General features: G+C 51.7%; 1 protein-coding gene across 3 annotated transcripts; it reads right to left on the reverse strand.

Moving 5' to 3' along the window:
• Positions 1-5,606: 5,606 nt before the first annotated feature.
• On the reverse strand, positions 5,607-17,029 carry Ypel4 (yippee like 4). 3 transcript variants are annotated; one of them, XR_006147021.1, is made up of 6 exons: positions 16,778-17,029; positions 14,014-14,338; positions 13,796-13,839; positions 12,815-12,923; positions 11,676-12,614; positions 5,607-5,618 (listed from the first exon to the last, which is right to left on the reverse strand). XR_006147021.1 is itself a non-coding variant. In XM_042676646.1 (5 exons), exons 2-5 carry the CDS (start codon positions 14,152-14,154, stop codon positions 12,525-12,527), a joined length of 384 nt encoding a protein of 127 aa, XP_042532580.1. In that variant the 5' UTR covers positions 14,155-14,198; positions 16,778-17,029; the 3' UTR covers positions 11,562-12,524. The 3 variants fall into 3 exon arrangements, 2 of the variants coding, with proteins under 2 accessions (XP_042532580.1, XP_042532579.1); XM_042676646.1 differs by lacking the exon at positions 5,607-5,618 and having other exon boundaries at positions 11,562-12,614; positions 14,014-14,198; XM_042676645.1 differs by lacking the exon at positions 5,607-5,618 and having other exon boundaries at positions 11,562-12,614.
• Between the last annotated feature and the right edge of the window lie 2,458 nt (positions 17,030-19,487).

Genomic DNA, 19,487 nt, shown 5'->3' on the forward strand with positions numbered 1-19,487 from the left:
AGACACTAACACTGGACTTGAGTAAGCTGAGCCCATCTCTAAGACTTTTCTCCATCTCTCTATTTCATAGACATTTTATTAGTCAATAATCTTTGTTCCAACAGAATTCCAACAGAATCTGACATAAGAAGGAACTTGGCTTACACAACCAATTCTTGGACTTTAGCTGTAGGCACCACCTTATCCGATTCTGCAGCGATGTCTTCTCCATCCCATGCATCTGCTTCTCTTAACTATGTTGTCACTCTAGGCAGATTCTCCCACACGTGGCAGAAGACATCGCTGCTGGCAGTGTGCTTTCTTTTACTGATATTAATATTCCTGGACCTGCTACTTCCCTCAAAGAACATCTCAAGCCCAATTATGGTTGATTTTAACTGGTTACGCACCCTTGATTGTCCACTATACTTATAAATCATTGTAATCAATTATTATGATTTAATTAGTAAAGTCTTATGAGATTGACAACCTTTAAGATTGCACCGAGTGATTCTGTTGCATAGTATTCTTATTCTTGTGTATTTCTCTCTTTTTGAGTAACTTTTTTTGTGGGGGGGGTCCGGTCGTGGGGCCTCAACTCTGGGCCTGGGCGCTGTCCCTCAGCTCTTCAGCTCAAGGCTAGCTCTCTACCACTTGAGCCACAGCGCCACTTCTGGCTTTTTTCTTTTTGCTTATGTGGTGCTGAGGAATCAAATCCAGGGCCTCATGCTTGCAAGGCAAGCGCTCTACCACTGAGACACCTGCCCAGCCCCTTGAGTAACTTATTTTTAATCAATAGTACTCTGTCAGTGCTGAAGGGTTGTCACTTGCATGATTAAGACTTGCATCAGAATAGCAGGCTCTCTTTCTTGTTGCCTTGGATGATGCCAGTGTCAATGAGAGCGAGCACAAAGAACTTCAGCTAGTAACTACCCAACAAAACAAAACAAATCCAAGGCCATTAGTCCAACCACAGCCCTGGAAGAATTGAATCTTGCTCCAAACTGTGAAAATAAACTTGAAAACAGAGATTTTCTCCCTTCAAGCCCAGCCCTGATTGCAGCTTCATGAGAAGCCATGATAAGAAGACCTAGCTAAGCCTTGGCCAGATTTCTGAGCCACAGAAACTTTAAGAAAAATACATGTGTGTGGTTGGAAGCCACTAAAGTTTTGGACTAATTGTTGCATAGACAATTAACACATCACAGCTGCATAACTGTCTGTGCAGGGGCAGGTGAGGACAACTCTCCTGTGGAATGGAAGGCAAAGCAAAAGGAAGGTGTAGCCACCAGAAGCAGGGGTGGGGTGGTGGTGGTGGTGGTGGGGTGGTGGGGTGGTGGTGGTGGGGGGTGGTGGTGGTGGTGGTGGTGGTGGTGAGGTGGTGGTGGTGGTGGTTGAGGTGGTGGGGGGGTGGTGGTGGTGGTGGTGGTGGTGGTGGTGGGGTGGTGGTGGGGTGGTGGTGGTGGTGGTGGTGGGGTGGTGGTGGGGTGGTGGTGGTGGTGGTGGTGGGGTGGTGGTGGTGGTGGTGGTTGAGGTGGTGGTGGTGGTGGTTGAGGTGGTGGTGGTGGTGGTGGTGGTGGTGGTGGTTGAGGTGGTGGTGGTGGTGGTGGTGGTGGTGAGGTGGGGGGGGTGGTGGTGAGGTGGTGGTGGTGGTGAGGTGGTGGTGGTGGTGGTGGTGGTGGTGGTGAGGTGGTGGGGGGGGGGGTGGTGAGGTGGTGGTGGTGGTGAGGTGGTGGTGGTGAGGTGGTGGGGGGGGGGGTGGTGGTGGTGGTGGTGGTGGTGGTGGGGTGGTGGTGGTGGTGGTGGTAGAATCTTGTCAGACAAAATCAGCAGCTGTTCACACACCTGTCTGAGAATATCAGAAGACAGCTACAAATACATACAGAGCTATAGACCCGATTCATGACTAAGCAATAGTACGGAATTGTGTAAGAATGGATGAACTGTCCACCAAAAAGAGAACAATCCAGGGCAAACCTCTTGGGAACAGTGACAATTAAAATGGAGATAGAAGAAGAGATAAAAGGAATAGGTGAAGGCAGAGGTAGATGAAGGTTTGTGTTTGTTGTTAGACAAATTCAGTTTGGCTGGTAAGAGATGTATCTGAGGAATCCCAGCCTTCGGTTAGACATTAGTTGTAATCCTAGCTACTCAAGAGACTGAGATCTAAGGATCACACTTTGAAACCAGTTCAGGCAGGAAAGTCCAGTAAGTCTCTTATCGGTGCTGCGACTCCAGCAGAAGAGCACAACAACATCCTAATGCTGATGGTACACACTAGCTGTCACAGCTACTCACAGGGCTAATAACTAGAGATCCAGGTCAACCTGGGCAGAAAAAAAAAATCTGTCAGACTTCATCTCCAATAAAACAATCAGCAAAAAACCTAGTTGGGGTTGTGACTCAAGTGGTAGAGTACCAGCCTTGAGCAAGCAAGCCAAGTGAGAGATGGTGAAATGAGAACATTAGTTATTCAGATCTCATCATTGCACATTGTAAACACATTACTGAACTTTTCCACACCGTACCACACACATAGGTACGATCATCAGGTGTGGATTAAGAATAAACAAAACTAAGTAAATAGGTAAGGTTACAAAGGAGAAATTCAGGGAGTGGACTAGCATCACAAAGTGTTTTGCAACAGGTTGTGTCCTTCTTTGGACGTCTGATTTCATCTCGGTTGCCTTTTCTAAAGTCCTCAGATCATTCTGGGATAACAAGACCTAAACCTGCCCATGAATTAGATGCATGCCAGGCTTCTGAAAAGAACCAGATAGTAAGTACTCTAGGCTTTTGCTAGCCATATGGTCTCTGTTGCAATCACTCAACTCTGCCATTGTGGTGCTTGCAAAGAAGCATCCAGGGCAATACATCAACAAGTGAGTACAGCAGGGTTCTGGTGAACTTTATGTTCCCAAAGACAGGCAGAGGCAAGAGTTGGCCCATGGGCTTGGCTGACCCTTGCCCTAGGCTCATGGAAGGGAGGTGGAAACACAGGAACCAGGGCACTTGTTGTAGCAAGGTTAGGATCTAGACCTCAGGGAAAGGACACTCCTGGGAGAGCAGGTTCTTGCATCAATTTGGACATCGGTTACCATGAGAGTCCTCCCTATGTACCTGCCTATCCTCATCCACTAGGAGCATCCTGGGACCCAATGATGATACTGAAATTTCCCACATCATCAGTTCCCAACACATGAACATTTGTGAGAGAAGCATGGTAGTAAAGATGCAGGGACTGGTCTGGGAATGTGGTTTAGTGGTAGAATGCTTGCCTAGCATGCATGAAGCCTGGGTTCGATTCCTCGCCACCACATAAACAGAAAAAGCCAGAAGTGGCACTGTAGCTCAAGTGGTAGAGTGCTACCCTTGAGCAAAACGTAGCTCAGGGACAGTGCTCAGGGGCTGAGTTCAAGCCCCAGGACTGGCAAAAAAGAAAAAAAGTTGAAAGACTCCTTACTGAGGAAGGAGGGGAAATTAAAAGAGGCCTCCATAGAGAACTCTAGCATTGAGTCAGGAGTCTTGTTAGACATCAGTTACTCCACTGATGTATAAACAGAGAGGTAACTCTTCCTCCCAGTCCTCCGATGGTGAGACCATCTGTTTAAAACCATGGAGATTAATGAGAAGACAGTGAGAGTGGAAGCAGCCAGGTGCATTCTGAAACTCTGGTAGGAGGAGAGAAGAATGTGGAGGTGGAGAAGGGTGGCTAGGAGCCAAGTAGCTCTTTGGTACATTTCTTTTGCACTCCCATAACAGGTTGGACCATATCTAGTTGTTCGTGGCTTCCATTTCAGAATCTTTCCTGAGAAGGGAAAGAGTCAATTAGATGACCACCTGCCTCAAAGTCCCCTTCCTTCCTTCCTTCCTTCTGTGGACATCTGATTTCATCTCAATTGCCTTTTCTAAAGTCCTCAGATCATTCTGGGATAACAGGACCTAAACCTACCTACCTTCCTTCCTTCCGTCCTTCCTTCCTTCCTTGACTCTTTCCTGAGATTGTGAGTGGAAAAGGAAGTCCCTGTGCAGCTCATGCTGGACACTGAGGATCCAAAGTCAGAAGACTCAACCAGGAAGGACCAGAAGAGTCTACCCTCTCATGGAGTCCACCCCACTGTAGGGAAAGATGCTTGCAGACCCCAGATCAGGGGCCTGAAGGCTAAGATAAATGCAGGAGAGAACTGAAAGTAGAGGCACTGGGGCTGTTCCAAGGAATGGGTGGGAGGTATGTCTTGGTAAGACTAAGGGGATGAGTAAAATGTCTTTGGAGTTGAGTAATGTCGACAGGAATGTGCTCAAAACCTCCACAATCTGTCTTAGCCTGCCTGTCCATTCCTCTCTTTATACTTCCTAGTTCCAGGTGAATTTCTAGCCAATCCTGAATGCGTCCTGCCATTTTCCCACCTCTCAAGCCTTTATGCTGCTCCCTTTCTTTGGCATATCCTGGCCCTCCTTCTTCCCATCTGTGTGTGTGTGTGTGTGTGTGTGTGTGTGTAAAATACCAGGGCTTGAACTTGAGCTCTCCTCTAGGCTTTTCACTCAAGGTTTTTCATCGGATCCACACCTCCATTTCCAGCTTTTCACTGATTAATCGGAGAGAAAGACTCTCACAACTTTGTCTACGGCAGCTGTCCTTGAACCTTGATCCTCCAATCTCAGCCTCCTGAGTAAATGGGATTCCTGGTGTGAGTCACTAGTGCCCAGCTTCTTGTGTTCTAATCTTTTTTTTTTTTTTTTTCTATCAAGTCACAGATGCTATTTCCCTCAGGGAAACCTCTTGGATTCCATCTCCCAAGGGGAGAAAGCCTTTCCTCTTGTGACCTCTTTGCCTGTCTCTCTCAACAGAAAAGTGACATGGCATTCTCATCTGGGAATATGTTAAGTATTGGAGACAGAAGCTATTTCCCAGGCAGTTCCTTGTCTTCCTGTAACCCACAGTACAGGACTGAGGGTGGAAGCCAGGCTGGGCAGGAAAGTCTTTGAGACTCTTATCTCCAATGAACCACCAAAAAGCTGGAAGTGGAGCTGTGACTCAAGTGGCAGAGTGCTAGCTTTGAGCACAAAAGCTTAGGGCCATCCCCAGCCCCACAGCTAAGAAAAATGCCATAAAGGAAGCCCTTTTGGTCAAGTAACATACACTAATAAAAATTTTACAGTATAAAATTTTCTTCAAAGGAGAACACTGAGGCTCAGGGAAGGGACATGACCTCTCCAAGCTTGTTATGGGCAGATCTGAGCCTAGCATCACGGTAACCCTACTCCCAGCCTGCCTCGATGTCCCCTTCCTTCCCTCCTTCCTTGACTCTGGGCTCCCTGGAGCTCAGGGCTCACGGTCCACTGGGCCCAGGCCGAGTGGGAGGGGAGCAGGGCTGGACGGAGGGGATGTTTGTGACTGAGGCGAGCTCCAGATGCAGCACATTCCTGGTCGGGTCAGGCCTGCCCGGAGGCGCACTCGGGGAATTAGCTCCTCTGCAGAGCTCCTGCTGTCTTCTTTCAGGAGTTGCCCCGCACGGTGCCCAACCCAAGGGGATGGGGCAGGGAGGCTCTCGCGTGCCTTGGCTGACACGAGGAAGGCTGTGAGGGTTTATTTGGTCAAAGAAGAGTTTGGAGCCTGGCAGGAAATTGCCACCCCTCCCCTCTTTTTTACATCTCTTCCGAGGGTCTCGGAGTCCAGCCATGCCGGGCATCTGGAAACCGATCCGGCCAGCCCAACCCAGGCGTAGCATTTGGCGGGAATTAGATCTGCCTTCACCTGCAGCCTTGTGGGGGGGTGGGGAGGGAGGGGAGGGGAAGGGGAGGGGAGGGGGCCATCCTGGAGTGTGTGGGTGGGAGTGGGGGGGATTGTAAGGGTTGAGAGGCCAGGGGAGGGGGCGCCCAAGAGCGCCCTGACCCGGCGGGCGGGAGGAAGGGAGGGATTGGGGAAGGGGGTGGGGGGAACGGGGCGGGGAGAGGGGGGGGAGAGGGGAGCCCGGCAGCCAATGGGAGGGAGGATCTCCTTTCAAAAGGGTGAGCCCGCAGCCAATGGGAGCGCGGGGGAGCGGATCCTGCTCACTCCATTCAAGAATCCCAAGTATTCAAGATGGACGGCAGGGAGTGTGGAAGGAGAAAAAGGGGGCGAGGGGGAGAAGAGCGCGATCGGCGGAGGACGGGGGCGCCGCGGCCAGCCAGACCCGGAGCTCGGGGTCCCGGACGACGGACGGAGGGGCGCACGGGCGCGGGGCGGGGGTCGGGCGAGGGAGGGGGTGGGGGCGAGGGGGACCCCGAGCCTGGCTGGGGAAGAGGGGCTGGCGGGGTGCGGGAGAGGGCGTGAGAGGGAGATCGGGCCGGGGATCGCCCGGGAAGAAGGAGGTGGCAGGCAGAGGAACGTGAGGAGGAGCCCCGTGGGGGTACCGTGACTCCCCAAAGGGTAAACGCCGCCGATTCTCGGCTTTATTCTCTTGGCGAGGGTGGTCCGGGCGCCCTCCCTCCTCTCCCTCTCCCCCCCTCTCTCTGCATTCTCCGCCGAACACAGACATCCTCTCATTGATTTCCTTCCCCAGCCGTGTTCTTCTGGGGGGACGGGGGTGCCCCGGCTTGGCCTTTCTCAGGTGGGCCTGTCACGCTCCGGCGGGGGGCGTGGTGGGTGGGGGTGGGGTGGGCTCCGGGTACGGCCGAGGCCGGGAGACCCGTGCGGGGTGCCTGGGGTCTGTGTGGGCGGGGGGGGGTGTGGAGCCACGCGGGGACCGGGGAGGGGGGCTGGGGCCGGGGCTCGGGGGGCAGCGCAGGGAGTTTTGAACCTCCCAGAACTTGGCAGGGCGTGAGCCGGTGTCTGGGAGTGAGACTGGCTGCTGGGCGGTGCTTGTGGGGTGCTGGGGGGGGGGTGCGCCCGCCCTCCCGCCAGTTCTCGTCTTTGGGGTGAATGATGAGTGTAGGGCTGGGAGTTTGTGGGTGCTTGTGCACGCACGTGTGTGTGGGGGGGGTGTGTACGGGCCGGCCTCGAGGTGTGTGTGTGTGTGTGTGTGCACTGTTGGGTGTGGGGGGAGAGCGCCCCTCACCCCACACTATCCAGCTGCCTCTCTTCTTCGTCCCTTTCACCGAACAGGGCATTCAGGACCCTCCTGGTCTCCACCTCCCGGTCGCCATGGCTGCGGGGAGGGGGGAGGGGGGAGGAGACGGTTGGAGCCAGCCCTCCCTCCTGCCCCTGCTGCTCCAGCTCACCCCCCCCCCCACCTGCCCTTTCTCTCCCTTCCACAGGCTGGGCCCCATCCCCTGCTGCTCTGGAGGGGGGGGGGCAAGGGAGCAGGGGCCGGAAGATGGTGGCCAATGAGGAGGGGGGGAGAGGGGAGAACTTGAGCCAGGGCCTCCCCTCCCCCATTTCCTCCCCTGTCTCTACACCAGCTTTCTGGAAGGAGCTGGTGGGGAGGGGAGGGGAAGGGGTGATGGCTCCTGGGCCCGAGGTGGGGGAGGGGTCCTGCTGGCTGGTGAGTCACCGGGGCCCCCACTCCTGAGGAATGAGTTGTGGGGTTGGGGAGGGATGGCGCTGAGAGACTCCGAGGGTCCCTGTTTCTTCTTCCCTTCACTCCCCGCGGGGAGAGATCTGGGGAATAATTGTCCCGAGCTTTCTGGGTCGCCCGGTCTTGGCCCCTCTGCCTCCTGTTGGCCGGCTGCATTTCCAAGCAGGCTTGCCCAACCCCAGGAGCAGAAAGGCCAGGCTGCTGACCTTAGCCAGGCCTTGGTTTCCGTCCATTACCACTGTGCACTCTGTGCAGTGAGGCCCAAGCTTTTCAGATTTACAGGAAAAACTCGGCCTGGGAAGGCGAGAGAGAACTTCCGACTCCTTCCTGAGTGTGCGGGGAGAAGGCCAGAAGGAAAAGCCCAGAGCTCCTCCGTGGAATTCTGTCCGCCATTTCTCAGGCTGGCTGTGGAGGGGAGAGGCGGAAGTCTCCCAGCGGCTCTTCCATGGCCTGGGAAGATTGCATGGGTCAGGGCACAGAGGGATCATCCTTTGGCCTCTTCTTGGGCTGCATTTGGGGGTCACCAGGTCAGACCTGTACCTGACTTTCTGGGAATAGTGGCTCTAGCTGGAATGCTGGAATGTGCCACGCTAGAGCTGTGCGTGGTTCTGAGCTTTTAAACGACCAAGTGTCCTTCCAGGATTGGCATCTGGCTTCAGATTTCAGTCAGTCGCTATTGTCCTGGGATTAATGTCCTGTGCTGGGGTAGACTGGGGGAAAACTGCTCAGTCTTAGTTCAGTTGTTGAGTCAGCAAACTGGATAGAAACCTCAGTTTGTAATCCCACTCCCAGTGGAAGATTATCTGCATTACAGTACAAGAGAAGAAATTATTCTTACCATTTTGCTTAATGCCAAATCTGTAAGTTGCTTTGAAAACCTCAGGAGAGGTCAAGTATGGCTTAAGTTGCTTTCACCCCTGCTATCTAGAAGCTTCTCTCTTCTACCTAGGGACCTGTAACCATACTTCCTCATTCTCTGATCTTAGAGGTGCATCTCCTCTTAAGATTATCACCTTGAAACATTATTGAAAGTTACAAGGAAGCCAGGTACCTGTGGCTCATGCCTATCTAACTCAGGAGGGTAAGATCTGAAGATTGAAGTTCAAAGCCAGCCCAGGCAGGAACGTTCATGAGATTAATCTCCAGTTAACCACCGAAAAGCTAGAAGTAGAGCTGTGGCTCAAGTAGTCGGGCATTAGCTTTGAGCAAAAAGAAGCTCAAGGTCAGTGATTGGGCCCTGAGTTAAAGCCCTAAGACCAGCATTTAAAAAAAGAAAACGGAAAGTTAGGGTCTCGGTGGAAAGCTCTCTTCTAGAAAGGCTGGTGACAGACATGCAAATCTAGAGAGGGGAAAAAAAGAGCTCATGAGGGTAGCCTTCAGACTCTTGAGATTTTTACTAGTTACTTCCCAGTATCCCTTCAAAGAAATGTGAATTTCCTGGGAAGAAGGGTGGATTAACACTAGCATGGAAGAGGAGAGAGGAAGGTTGTACAAAGGCAGGCTGTGAGCTGGGTGGGCCAGGGTCTGGGAGAAGGGGTGAGGAGGCGGGGCCGGCATGCCTCTGCTGCTGGCCAGAGCTCTTTTCACATTGTGCTACTGTCTACACCTGTCACGAGCAGTGCAATGTTAAAAGGGCATTGGCCAGGTAGTGCTACCCAGCGCCAGCTGCCTCCTCAGCATTGCCATTTCTCCTCCTAGCTGGGCACCAGCCAGCTACCTTGGTGGGGACTTGGGGAAGCCTTGGTTGTGCTAGCAAAATAGCTCCCCTGTATACAGCCGCTTGTGTGTACAGGGCCTATGCTAGGCATTGCACAGGATGTGAACCCTCTTTTCTTTGGCAGGTGGCATTCCCATTTGACAGATGAGAAGACTGAGGGACAGAAGGTTTAAGCAGATTGGCTGAGGTTTTTTTTTTTTTATGATCACTTTTACGTTAAGCGTAACCCTGTTTTAAGTCCAATGGTGCATCCATCTTTTTGGAGGCCTGTCTAGAGAGATTGGACTTAAGATTCTCTTAGGGGAAGATCTAGAAGAGAGAGGGAAGGAAGGGGGTGGAAGTTCTGGTGCCATCTGCTGGTCATATAAAGGTATCAAAGTCTTGAGTCGAAGGATAAATGATAGTGGTAGCTTTGTGGCAGAGGACGGGCTCCTGGGCACCGTTTACTCTAGAAAGTGGGTGGAGAGGTATGTGGTGGGAGAGTCATGAGTCCTCAGAGAAGGATTTCTGTGATAGATCGGGGGTCCACAGGAAATGAAAAGGGTTGCTCAAAAAAAGAAAAAAAGCTTCCCCAGGGGAGAAAGACCCGTGATACGCCACCCCCATACCTACAACTCCTCCCTGGCTTTTGGAACACGGAAGGAGGTCTCCTCTCCTGCCTTCACTTGCAACCCTCAGCACAACTCCTCTTGGCCACAAGGAATTTGATAGTGAGCTTTCTTAAGAGCAGACCTATCTGGACACCTAAGAGTTGGGTCACCAGGTGCTGATGGATCACATCTCTAATCCAAGCTGCACAGGAGGTTAAGATCTGAGGATTGCAGTTCAACACCAGGTCAGGCAAAAAAGTCTGAGACTTTTATCTCCAAAAGTCAAAGGTGGAGGTGTGGCTCAAGTGGTAAAGCACCAGCCAGCCTTGAGTGAAAAACCCAAGTGAGAGCAGGAAACTTGAGTTCAAGCCCTAGGGCTGGCACACAGAAATCAGAAAAGAAAATGACTTTAACAAGTTGTCTCCTGTAGAGTCCAAGTAACCCTCTTAGAACTGGAGAACCCTCAGTAGATGGAGAGGCATATTTGGGAACTTTCAAGAAGTGGCTAGGTTTTTGTAGGGCAGAAACTAGGGGATAGATCAGCATCCCCCAGCCTCAGTCCTCAGAAGAGTGATGTGTCATCCAGACTTGCTCTTCTCCCCTTTTCCTTCCCTCACCTGCGTGATATCCAGGTCTCTGTCCTGTCTAGATAGTCTCCTTTCTGATGCAGACAGCACCATTTAAGGGCCCTTTACAACTTCAGTCTCTTGAACAGACTTGATGATACAAGAGTTTTCCCTGTCTACTTGGGCTGAAATGTAAGCTCTTTCCAGTTTAACTTTTTGGGGGTAAGAGAGGGCTACTAGGGCTTGAGTGCAGGGTCTAGCCCTTTTTTTTTTTTTTTTTTTTTTTGGCCAGCTCTGGGTCTTGAACTCAGGGCCTGGGCTCTGTCCCTGAGCCTCTCTGTGCTCAAGGCTCTACCACTTGAGCCACGGTGCTACTTCCGGCTTTTTCTGTTGATGTGGTCCTGAGGAATCGAGCTCAGGGCTTCACGCACTACCTATTAAGTCACATTTCTAGCCCCTGCCGGGGCCCTCTTATTTGCTTTTTTGCTCGACTGGTGATCAACCACTTTAGCCGCGCTTCCATTTCTGGCTTTTTTGGTGGTTAATTGGCAACAAGAGTCTCATGCACTTTCCTTGCCCAGGCAGGGCATCGTTGAGCCCTCATCCTCTGATCTCAGCTAGGATTACAGGTGTGAGCTACCAGCACCTGGCCAAAAGATCTCTGATGGGTCCAGTAATGGTAGGTGCCTCTCAAACAGGAATTTCACAGCACTGCCTCCAAAATGCCCATTGTGTCACAGGGCTAACATGAACAATGCCACCTTCAGCTGTTTTCCACTTCCACCCACCTCGACCAAAAGATTCTCCTTTTAGCCTTTAAGTGTAGAGATACACTTAAAGCCAACCAGAATATCATGGAACCAAGGGAGAGAAAAGGGGTCTCAACGGGACTTGAAGGAAGCCCTTATTTTGAGATGAGTCATTTTTGAGCTGCCCAATCCTGGATTCAGGCAAAAGTAAGACTTGTTCACAAGAATTCTCAAAGCCACGGGCGATTTGGGGTGCTTTAGCTTGAAAACTCTTAAAAATCCCATCCCTTAGACAAAGCCAAACATAACCAGTCTTAGTGAGACCTGAAGTGGTGGGGCCACCTGTGAAGTGACTGCTGCCCCCTAGTGGTATAGAAGAGATAGGCCCTCGTGGTTGCTGGCAAACGGGGGACCAGTATTGGGTGCATACAACAAGGAAAGTCAGAACAGCTCCTCACGGGTGCTTCCCCCTTTTTATTAAAAATAGAGCCAAACACTTTATGTATCATACAAAAGTTTCATTCGCTGGTGGCAGCCACGGGAAAGGCCCCGGTACCACTGAAGATCCACCTCCCCACCCAGGGGACTGGGTCCCAGGGAGCAGTGCTTGGGCCTTGGAGAAAACCCCAAGAAGACTGCTTTCTGGCAACAGCCAGCAAAGGGGTGGGGCTGTTCCAGAGCGGCCTTCCCCACCCCACCCAATGGCAAAGGTTAGATACTCCAAAGTGCTTCTTTAGTGCCAAGGTAAACTAATAAGTAGAGTGAAATGAAACCCCTGTAATTTTTACTTAACGGGGTCTGGGATTTGGGTCTTTACTTCCACCCATCCCCCTCCCCCACACACCTGAGTCCTTTCTCCAAAATCAAAGATGGAGGTGGGGGCGGTCTGGGAAACTGACCGTCCCCTCCCTCAGATCCTCAGATTTTGGGTCTCCTTCCTGGTCTCGTATAGTTAGTCTCTTGGTGTCTGAGGCCAAAATTTTACTTCAGAGCCTAAGATCTCTTTTCTCTCTCTGCTAATCAATGGCTTAGGATCTTCTAGCCTCAGCACCCAATATTCATCTTGTTCTTTTTTTTTTTTTTCCCCCTCCTAAGGTCCTTTCTGCCTGAATTCACTCCCTGCCATCACTTCTATCAGGCCTTAGGAACAAGGGACCGCCACCATTTCCTCTCCCCAGTTCTGGGTTTTGCTCTGACCGCTGCCCACTTCCTCCTATGCCTTGAACACCCCTGGGGTTCTACCAGACCCCTGTGCCAATGGGGTCCTGGGAGTAATGTAGAGGCAGGGAAGGCGTTGGTTGGAGCCGGGTTTTTCCCCCAGGGGTGGGGCAGTACTCATGCTGGTATGGACTGCATGGCAGGGCCGTGGGGCAGGTGTGTGAGGAGGGTGGGGCATGCGGAGGAAGGGCATGGCCTGCCTGAGCCCCTCAGTCCCAGCCGTTGTCCTTCACCATGTGTGACATCTCAATGATGTATTTCCCTTCTTTGTATTTCTGGCTTGTCTCAAAAGCTTGTTCCTGATGGAGAGGGAAGCAATGGGCATCGGACAAAGCGGGTCCCTGCAGCTCCCACAACCGCCTCCCACCTAGGCCAGCCCAGTTCCGAGTTCCCTCTGGACCTTGAGAAGACCTGACAAAGATCTGACATGCTCAGTGGGGCCTGGGCTGGCCACTTTTCAAAGATGGCCCGTGTTCCTTCCACCCAAGGAAGTACTTACATATTTCCAACCCAGCGTGGTCTTGCAGCTTTCGCAGAAAATGTCAGCTACCGAGTGGAGCCCTGTGAGCAGGAGGCGCTGTTCCGCTGGCCCACAGCCCACGTTGACCCTGTCTCAGGAAACAGGAAGGACGCAGCACCCAGTAGGGTTGCTCTGGTCAGTCTAGTCCCCAGACAGACCCAAAGGACTCTCATCTAGAGAGGTAGAGCCAGGCCTGGTGGCTCATGCCTGTAATCCTTACAACTTGGAAACCTGAAATCTGAGGATTGTGGTTTGAAGCCAAACCAGGCAGACAAATTCAAAAGACTCTTATCTCCAATTAATTAGCGAAAAAGCTGGAAGTGGAGGTGTGACTCAAGTGGTAGGGTGCCAGCAATTGAGAAAAAAAAAACAAAAAACAAAAAACCAAGCTAGTCAGGCATTGGTGGCTCATACCAGTAAGCCTCACTGCTCAAGAGGCTGAGATCTGAGGATTACAGTTCCTTGAGACTCTTATCTCCAATTAGTTAACCAAAAAAAAAAAAAAAAAAGCCAGAAATGATGATGTGGCCCAAAGTGGTAGAGCATTAGCTATGAGCACAAAAGCTCAGGGACAGCACACACACACACACACACACACACACACACACACACACACACACAACTGAGTTAAAGGTGAGTTGTAAGTTTGAGCCCCAGTACTGGCACAAGAAGAAAAAAAAAGAAGAGCACTAGAAGCTGCTTCCTCCGGCAGTCTACCGTTTTATAACTAGTGCCTGGGTCTTTTTTTTTTTTTTTTTAGTGTTTTGATTTCAGTACTGCCTGAACAACCCACAGAACTGCAGGCTAATGTTTCTGAACCCCTTTGAAAAGAGGAGACAAGGCCTGAGAGGACTTGAACGCCCACCCCCTTTCCCCACAGAGGAAACGCGGTCACATGCGGTCACACGCACAAGCACACACACATACCACCCATACACACGAAGAAAGAGGTAGACTCACACGGAGTTAAACAGGTAGGCTCGGCCATGGCTCCCTTGGAAGGACTGTGGAGACATAGGACAGACAATGACCACTGGGCAGCCCTCCACCCACTGCCTGAGCGAGCCCCCAGCTGAGCTGTGTTGGGGGTGGGGTGGGGAAAAGAGGTGCATTCCTGCCTCACCCCCAGCCTGCTGAGAGAAAGGCCGGGAGTGGAAGGTTCCCCTGCTTCAGCATACCTTGGAAATAAGCTCATCGTGTTTGGCCAGATGTGCGCGGCAGTGGACACAGCTGTACGTGCGGTGGCAGCGGGGCAGGTAGCTTCGGAAGGTCTTGGTGGGTAGACAGGCAGGGGCTGGGCCGGGGTCGCAGCTGGGCATGACGGGTTGAAGCACGATGCCCTGGCGGGCTGGAGGGGCTGGTGCTGTGCAGCCCCCACAGAGCCGGTCGCAGGTGAAGCAGCGGAGCAGGTTGGCTAGAGCCGTGTTTCAGGGCAGGAGAAGTGTGGGGGGGCTGCCCGGCCAGGGCCCCCCCAGACGAGAACCAGATAGAAATGGAAGTGATCTAGGAAGACAGGGAAAGGGCATCAAGGAGTTGTGACCTCATGAGGTAATGGGGGGGGGGGGGTGAAGGAGTTCAGATCACCTCTGTCTCTGCCTCCCCCCATGGCTACCTCAGTTTCCTCCTGTTCCCATCTCCATGGCTCCAGAGTCTCATTCTGCCCCCCTCTCTCTCTCTCTCTCTCTCTCTCTCTCCTGGGAGGTAGTAGCCGCCACCATTTTCCACTGAGAACAGCCCGCTGGCACCATTGCTACTATGGGAGCAGTACCACCTTCTAGGGCTCTCCTGTGTTCGCTTTTCCATGAGGATCTGCACCCCAAAGCCCAGGTAGGCCCCTGTGGCTCAGGGCCTTTTCCAAGTTAGAGCTGCCCCCATGAGATGCTTTCTTCTTTTTCTTTTCTTTTTTTTTTAATGACATCCATTTACAATTCAATTTGCTCCTGAAGAAACTTCATGGGGAGTGAGGACAGGGGCCGTGCTGTAGGTCCTGGGATACATGAGAACTTTATAGAGGTCTCCTTCAGTTCCAAAGCCCTCTTTTGTGGCTGCTCCTCTAGCCTGCATCCTGGGCTACTGTTCGTGGCTGGCATGGGGGAGCCTGTGTCTTCTCAGCCTTCTGGACCATTTGTTCTGTCTTCTGTCTCTCTCCTCTTCTCCCTCTCCTTTCTCTTTCTTTCTCTCTCGGGACTATTTACTTGCCCCATTAATGACAGGCACTCAACCCTAAGAGAGAAAATATCTTTTCCTTGGTCAAATTTGCCAACTGGACCAATGGGAAATGAACAGCACATCAGAGCAGGCAGACTCCAGAGCTGTGTGGAGCTGTGTGTATAGTATATCCACAGTAAGCAACAGAAAAGAGCAAATCCACAGTAAACAACGGAAAAGGGGCGGTGGGGGGGGGGGGAGCAAGCTCCTTATTTTTAAAGGCTGTGCTTTAGGGCATAAGGTGGGGGGGGGGATGTTTCTCTCTCCCAGGAGCTAGGTCAAAACAGCTGTCTGAAGAGAAAATGACTGCTAGGTTCTGATTAGCAATCTCGAGGAAGACGTTGGCCCCTGTGCTGTCCAATCCAAAGTGGCTGAGGTCCTGGACGCAGAGGATACGCAGGGAGGGGTGCTCTGGGGGCTCTGATAAGAGGTGAGGCACTGCTGGCTCTTTCATGGGGCCTCCTGCCCTTGGGGGTGGGGTCACCCAAGTCTCCTGCAAAGATGTCATCCGGGTCTTCTGGCCATGTTAGACACCCCCCCCCTGGGAGGGGGGCAGAGAAGGAAGCGTGGCTTTGGTTGCCAGGGCAAACAGGCTCCCCCTGTACCCCGTGAGTACAAGCGCTCTGGCTGCTCCATTCTTTTCCTGGGTCCCCAGGCAGTCTCTCCACAAAAAACAAAACACAACACAGCAACGACAACAAGCATCGTCAGTTCCAGGTCCTCTCCCCCTGGCTGGGTCCCAAGAAGAGACACCTTGAGCTGAATTCAGGGTGACATTGGGGTTCTGGCTGCAAAAAATGGATCCTCCTCGAGAGGAGATGACAGGTGAGCATCTACCACATACCTCCTTGAAAAAAGTCCTGCTTTGGAGGGCTGGGAGGTGAGGACCAGTTAAGGCCCCCCCTTCCTCCCCCCCCTCTCTCACTTGCTCCTTCCCCAGCTTCCATCTGTCACGCCTCCCTCCTTCTCCCCTAGTTCCTAGTCTAGCTCAGGAGAGGCTGCAAAGAGAGAAAAAGGCTAGGAAAATCACAGAAGGGAGAGTAGGGCTCCTTTCTTTTCTCATCTCTGATCACAAGAGAAAAGCAAATGGGCAAATGATTGGGGGGGGGTAAAAGTGAGCCCCAGTGTGAGCTGAGGCTGTCTGTACTGGGGAGGGGGGGGGGGTAGGAAAGACTGACAGAATGGACTGACAGCTGACAGCAGAGGCTGGGAGGTGGAGGCTGAAAGGAACCAGGTATGAAGCCCCAATGCATTTCCGGTGGGGAAAAGCGGGCAGGGGGGGGGGAGGGGTTGGGGGACACCTGCGCTCACAATACATGTTCTGTTCTACTCTAAGGTTTCACCCCTCCGGGGCTGGTATTTTCAGTATGGTATGGTCCAGATAATTAGCAGCGGCAGCTAGCTCCCAGGGCGGGCTTTGGGGGTCTGTACCAGCAGCAAAACAATAAACACTGATGCCTGATGCTGTAGCCAATGATGCCAGGAAAGAAGTGCGGGAATCATTATGGGAGCTTGGTGAAGGATGGCGGAGCTGAGAGAGAGAGAGAGAGAGAGAGAGAGAGAGAGAGAGAGAGAGGAGAGCAGCAGAGCCCAGGCAGCGGGGAGGGGGAAGGGAGGACAAAGGGTGGATGAATAATGCTTTTTTGCGAAGAAGAGAAAACAACACACAGCAGGAAGAGGAAATTTGCAAAAGGAAGGAAAAAAATTGATTGGGAGAAGGGCTGCCACCCTCACCTTGAAGTCTGCTCCAGAGATCTCCGTCTATCTCTCTCTCTCTGTCTCTCTCTGTCTCAATCTCCCAATCTCTCTGCTCACTCTTCTCTCTTCTCTTTTCAGCTCCTTCAAGGGGGAAAGGGGTTGGAAGGCGTTGGAGGGGGAGGGTCGTTAGGGGTTCGAGATTGGGGCTGCGAGGCTGGGCAGCTGCTGGAGGGGCCAGAGGGTGCCCCTGGTTCTGTACCTCGGTCTGTGGGTGAATGTGGCCGTGTGTTGTGGAACTGCATCATAACACTGTGAGTCATCCGTTCACCCCCCCACCCCCCCCCCCACCTCCCACGTCAGAGCAGGGCTGGGAGACACAGGAGGCGGGTTGGGAGGGAAGGAGGGGACAGGCATCCAGGGACCAGGCTTTGGGGGAGTGATAAGAGGGAGGAGGTGGGCAGAAGAGGGGGTTGGGGGGGGGAGCTGAGGAGAAGCCAGAGGAGAAGCAGGATGTGAAGTGACGGTGTCTTGGTGTTACCAAGGAGAGAGAGAACTCTAGGGAAGGACGGGGCTGGGAAGGATGGAGGGAAGGAGATAGCTAGACTGGTGTAGTGAGAGGTGGATACAGAGAGCCAGGAAGGGTGTGATTGTGTACACACACACACTCACAATTTAACAGAATACATTTTTTTTTTTTTTACTGCAGCTCAGATACCAGCCTTTACAGAAGGAAAAGAAGGCTATCCTAATCGTCATAAATGGCAAAAGGTGCTCCCAAACTGTTATTTGTACCGGACACCCTAACTTCCAAGGCTCAGTTGTATTCCTGAAGCAATCACTGATCACTTAGGACATCTGGTATGTAGAAATCCCTTAACAGTTGCCTTCAAACTGTGTTTCACAAATGGAGATACTTAACATAAGGTGCTGTAAACTTTTTTTTCTCTCTTTTTCCTTTTCTGCCAGCCCTGAGGTTTGAAGTCAGGTCCTGGATGCTGTCCCTTCACTTTTTTTGCTCAAGGCTGGTGCTCAAGGCAAAAACTACACTTTTGCCTTTTTGGTGGGAAATTGGGGCTAAAAGTCTCATAAAGTAGCCCGGTGCAAGTGGCTCATGCCTGTAATCCCAACTACTCAGGAGGCAGAGCTCTGAAGATGGAAGTCACCTGGGTGCTGTCGCTCACGCCTGCTCAAGGCAAGCGTCTACCGCTTGAGTCACAATGCCACTTCTGCCTTTTTTCTTTTTGAGTAATTATTGGAGATAAGAGTGTCATAGAGTTTCCTGCCCATGCTGGCTTCGAACTGCAATCCTCAGATCTCAGCCTTCTAAGTAGCTAGGATTACAGGCATGAGCCACCAGTGCCAGGCTGAGCACTAGTCTCGATCACAAAGAGGCTCAGGGACAGGACCCAGGCCCTGAGTTCAAGCCCCACAACTGATTTTAAAAAAATGGTTCTGGGGATACAGGTAAAATAACAATCCACAATTTGAGTATTTTGAAGACAGCACCATTAGTTTGAAACTGAGAAAAAGATCTGGGTAAAGAAAGAAGAAAGGGCTGAGCACTGGGGGCTCAGGCCTGTAAGCCATCCTAGCTACTCTGAGAACAGTGGTTCAAAACCATCCCTGGCAGAAAAGACTCTTACCTCCAACTAACCAGCAAAGAGCTACAAATAGAACTGTGTCTTCAGCGGTAGCTCGCCAGCCTTGAATGAAAAAGCAAGTGTAAGTGCTAGACCCTGAGTTCAAATTCCAGTAGCGGCGTACACACAAGGAAGAGGAGGAGGAGGAGAAGGGAAAAGAGGAGGAGGAAGAAGGGGAGATGTCTGGCTAGCAGAGGATTTGAAGAGATACTGTTAAGGGAAAAAAAAGAAGATAAATTAGCTTTTAGGACAGTGATTTAAAGTTTGAAACAGTCAAGTTTTAGCTGGCGGGGAGATTGAACACGTATGAGAACAGAGTTCTTTGGAGGTGGGGTGAAGGTGTCAGGAGTACTTGGTGAAAGAGTGAAGGTGAGGAGAAAGCATAGGTAAGCACAGATATATCTAAATAAAAAGGATTTTCTGGTCGTTGGGAGAAATTGCCTCAAAGGAGACATGGTGGAGGTGAAGAAAAAGAGCAGACCTAGGAAATGGGGTATATGGAAAAAGGGAAGGATGAACTCAAGAAGGAAATTTGCAAAGGGAAGTATGGAAGTGAAAGTTTGAAGCATGGTAAGAGCAGAGAGCCAATAATTAATTTTAAAAAATGCATGCAGGGGCTGAGAAGGTGGCTCAGTGGTAGAGTGCTTGCCCTGCATGCATGAGGCCCTGGGTTCGATTCCTCAGCACCACATAAGCAGAAAAAGCCAGAAGTGGTGCTGTGGCTCTAGTGTTAGAGTGTTAGCCTTGAGCTGAAGAGCTCAGGGACAGCGCCCAGGTCTAGAGTTCAATCCCCATGACCAACAAAACAAAAAAACAAAAACAAAAACAAAACCCCACAAATGCATGAACAGTGACTGAATGAAATACTAAGTCTGAGACCAGTGGCTCACACCTGTAATCCTACCTCCTCAGGAGGTTGAGATCTGAGGATTGTCATTGAAGCCAGCCTGAACAGAAGAGTCTGTGAAACTTACTGTAAGGTCCATTCCTGGATGGTGAGCAGACCCCGCGCCCAGTAACTGCATTACCCAGGCCACTGGGACACCTGGAAGAGGTCACATCTGCATCCCATGAGGTCACATCTGGATCTGATGTGGCCACACCTT

This window comes from Dipodomys spectabilis, unplaced genomic scaffold, assembly GCF_019054845.1.
Source record: "Dipodomys spectabilis isolate Male_0828 unplaced genomic scaffold, ASM1905484v1 ptg000030l, whole genome shotgun sequence".
NCBI classification, from domain to species: domain Eukaryota; kingdom Metazoa; phylum Chordata; class Mammalia; order Rodentia; family Heteromyidae; genus Dipodomys; species Dipodomys spectabilis.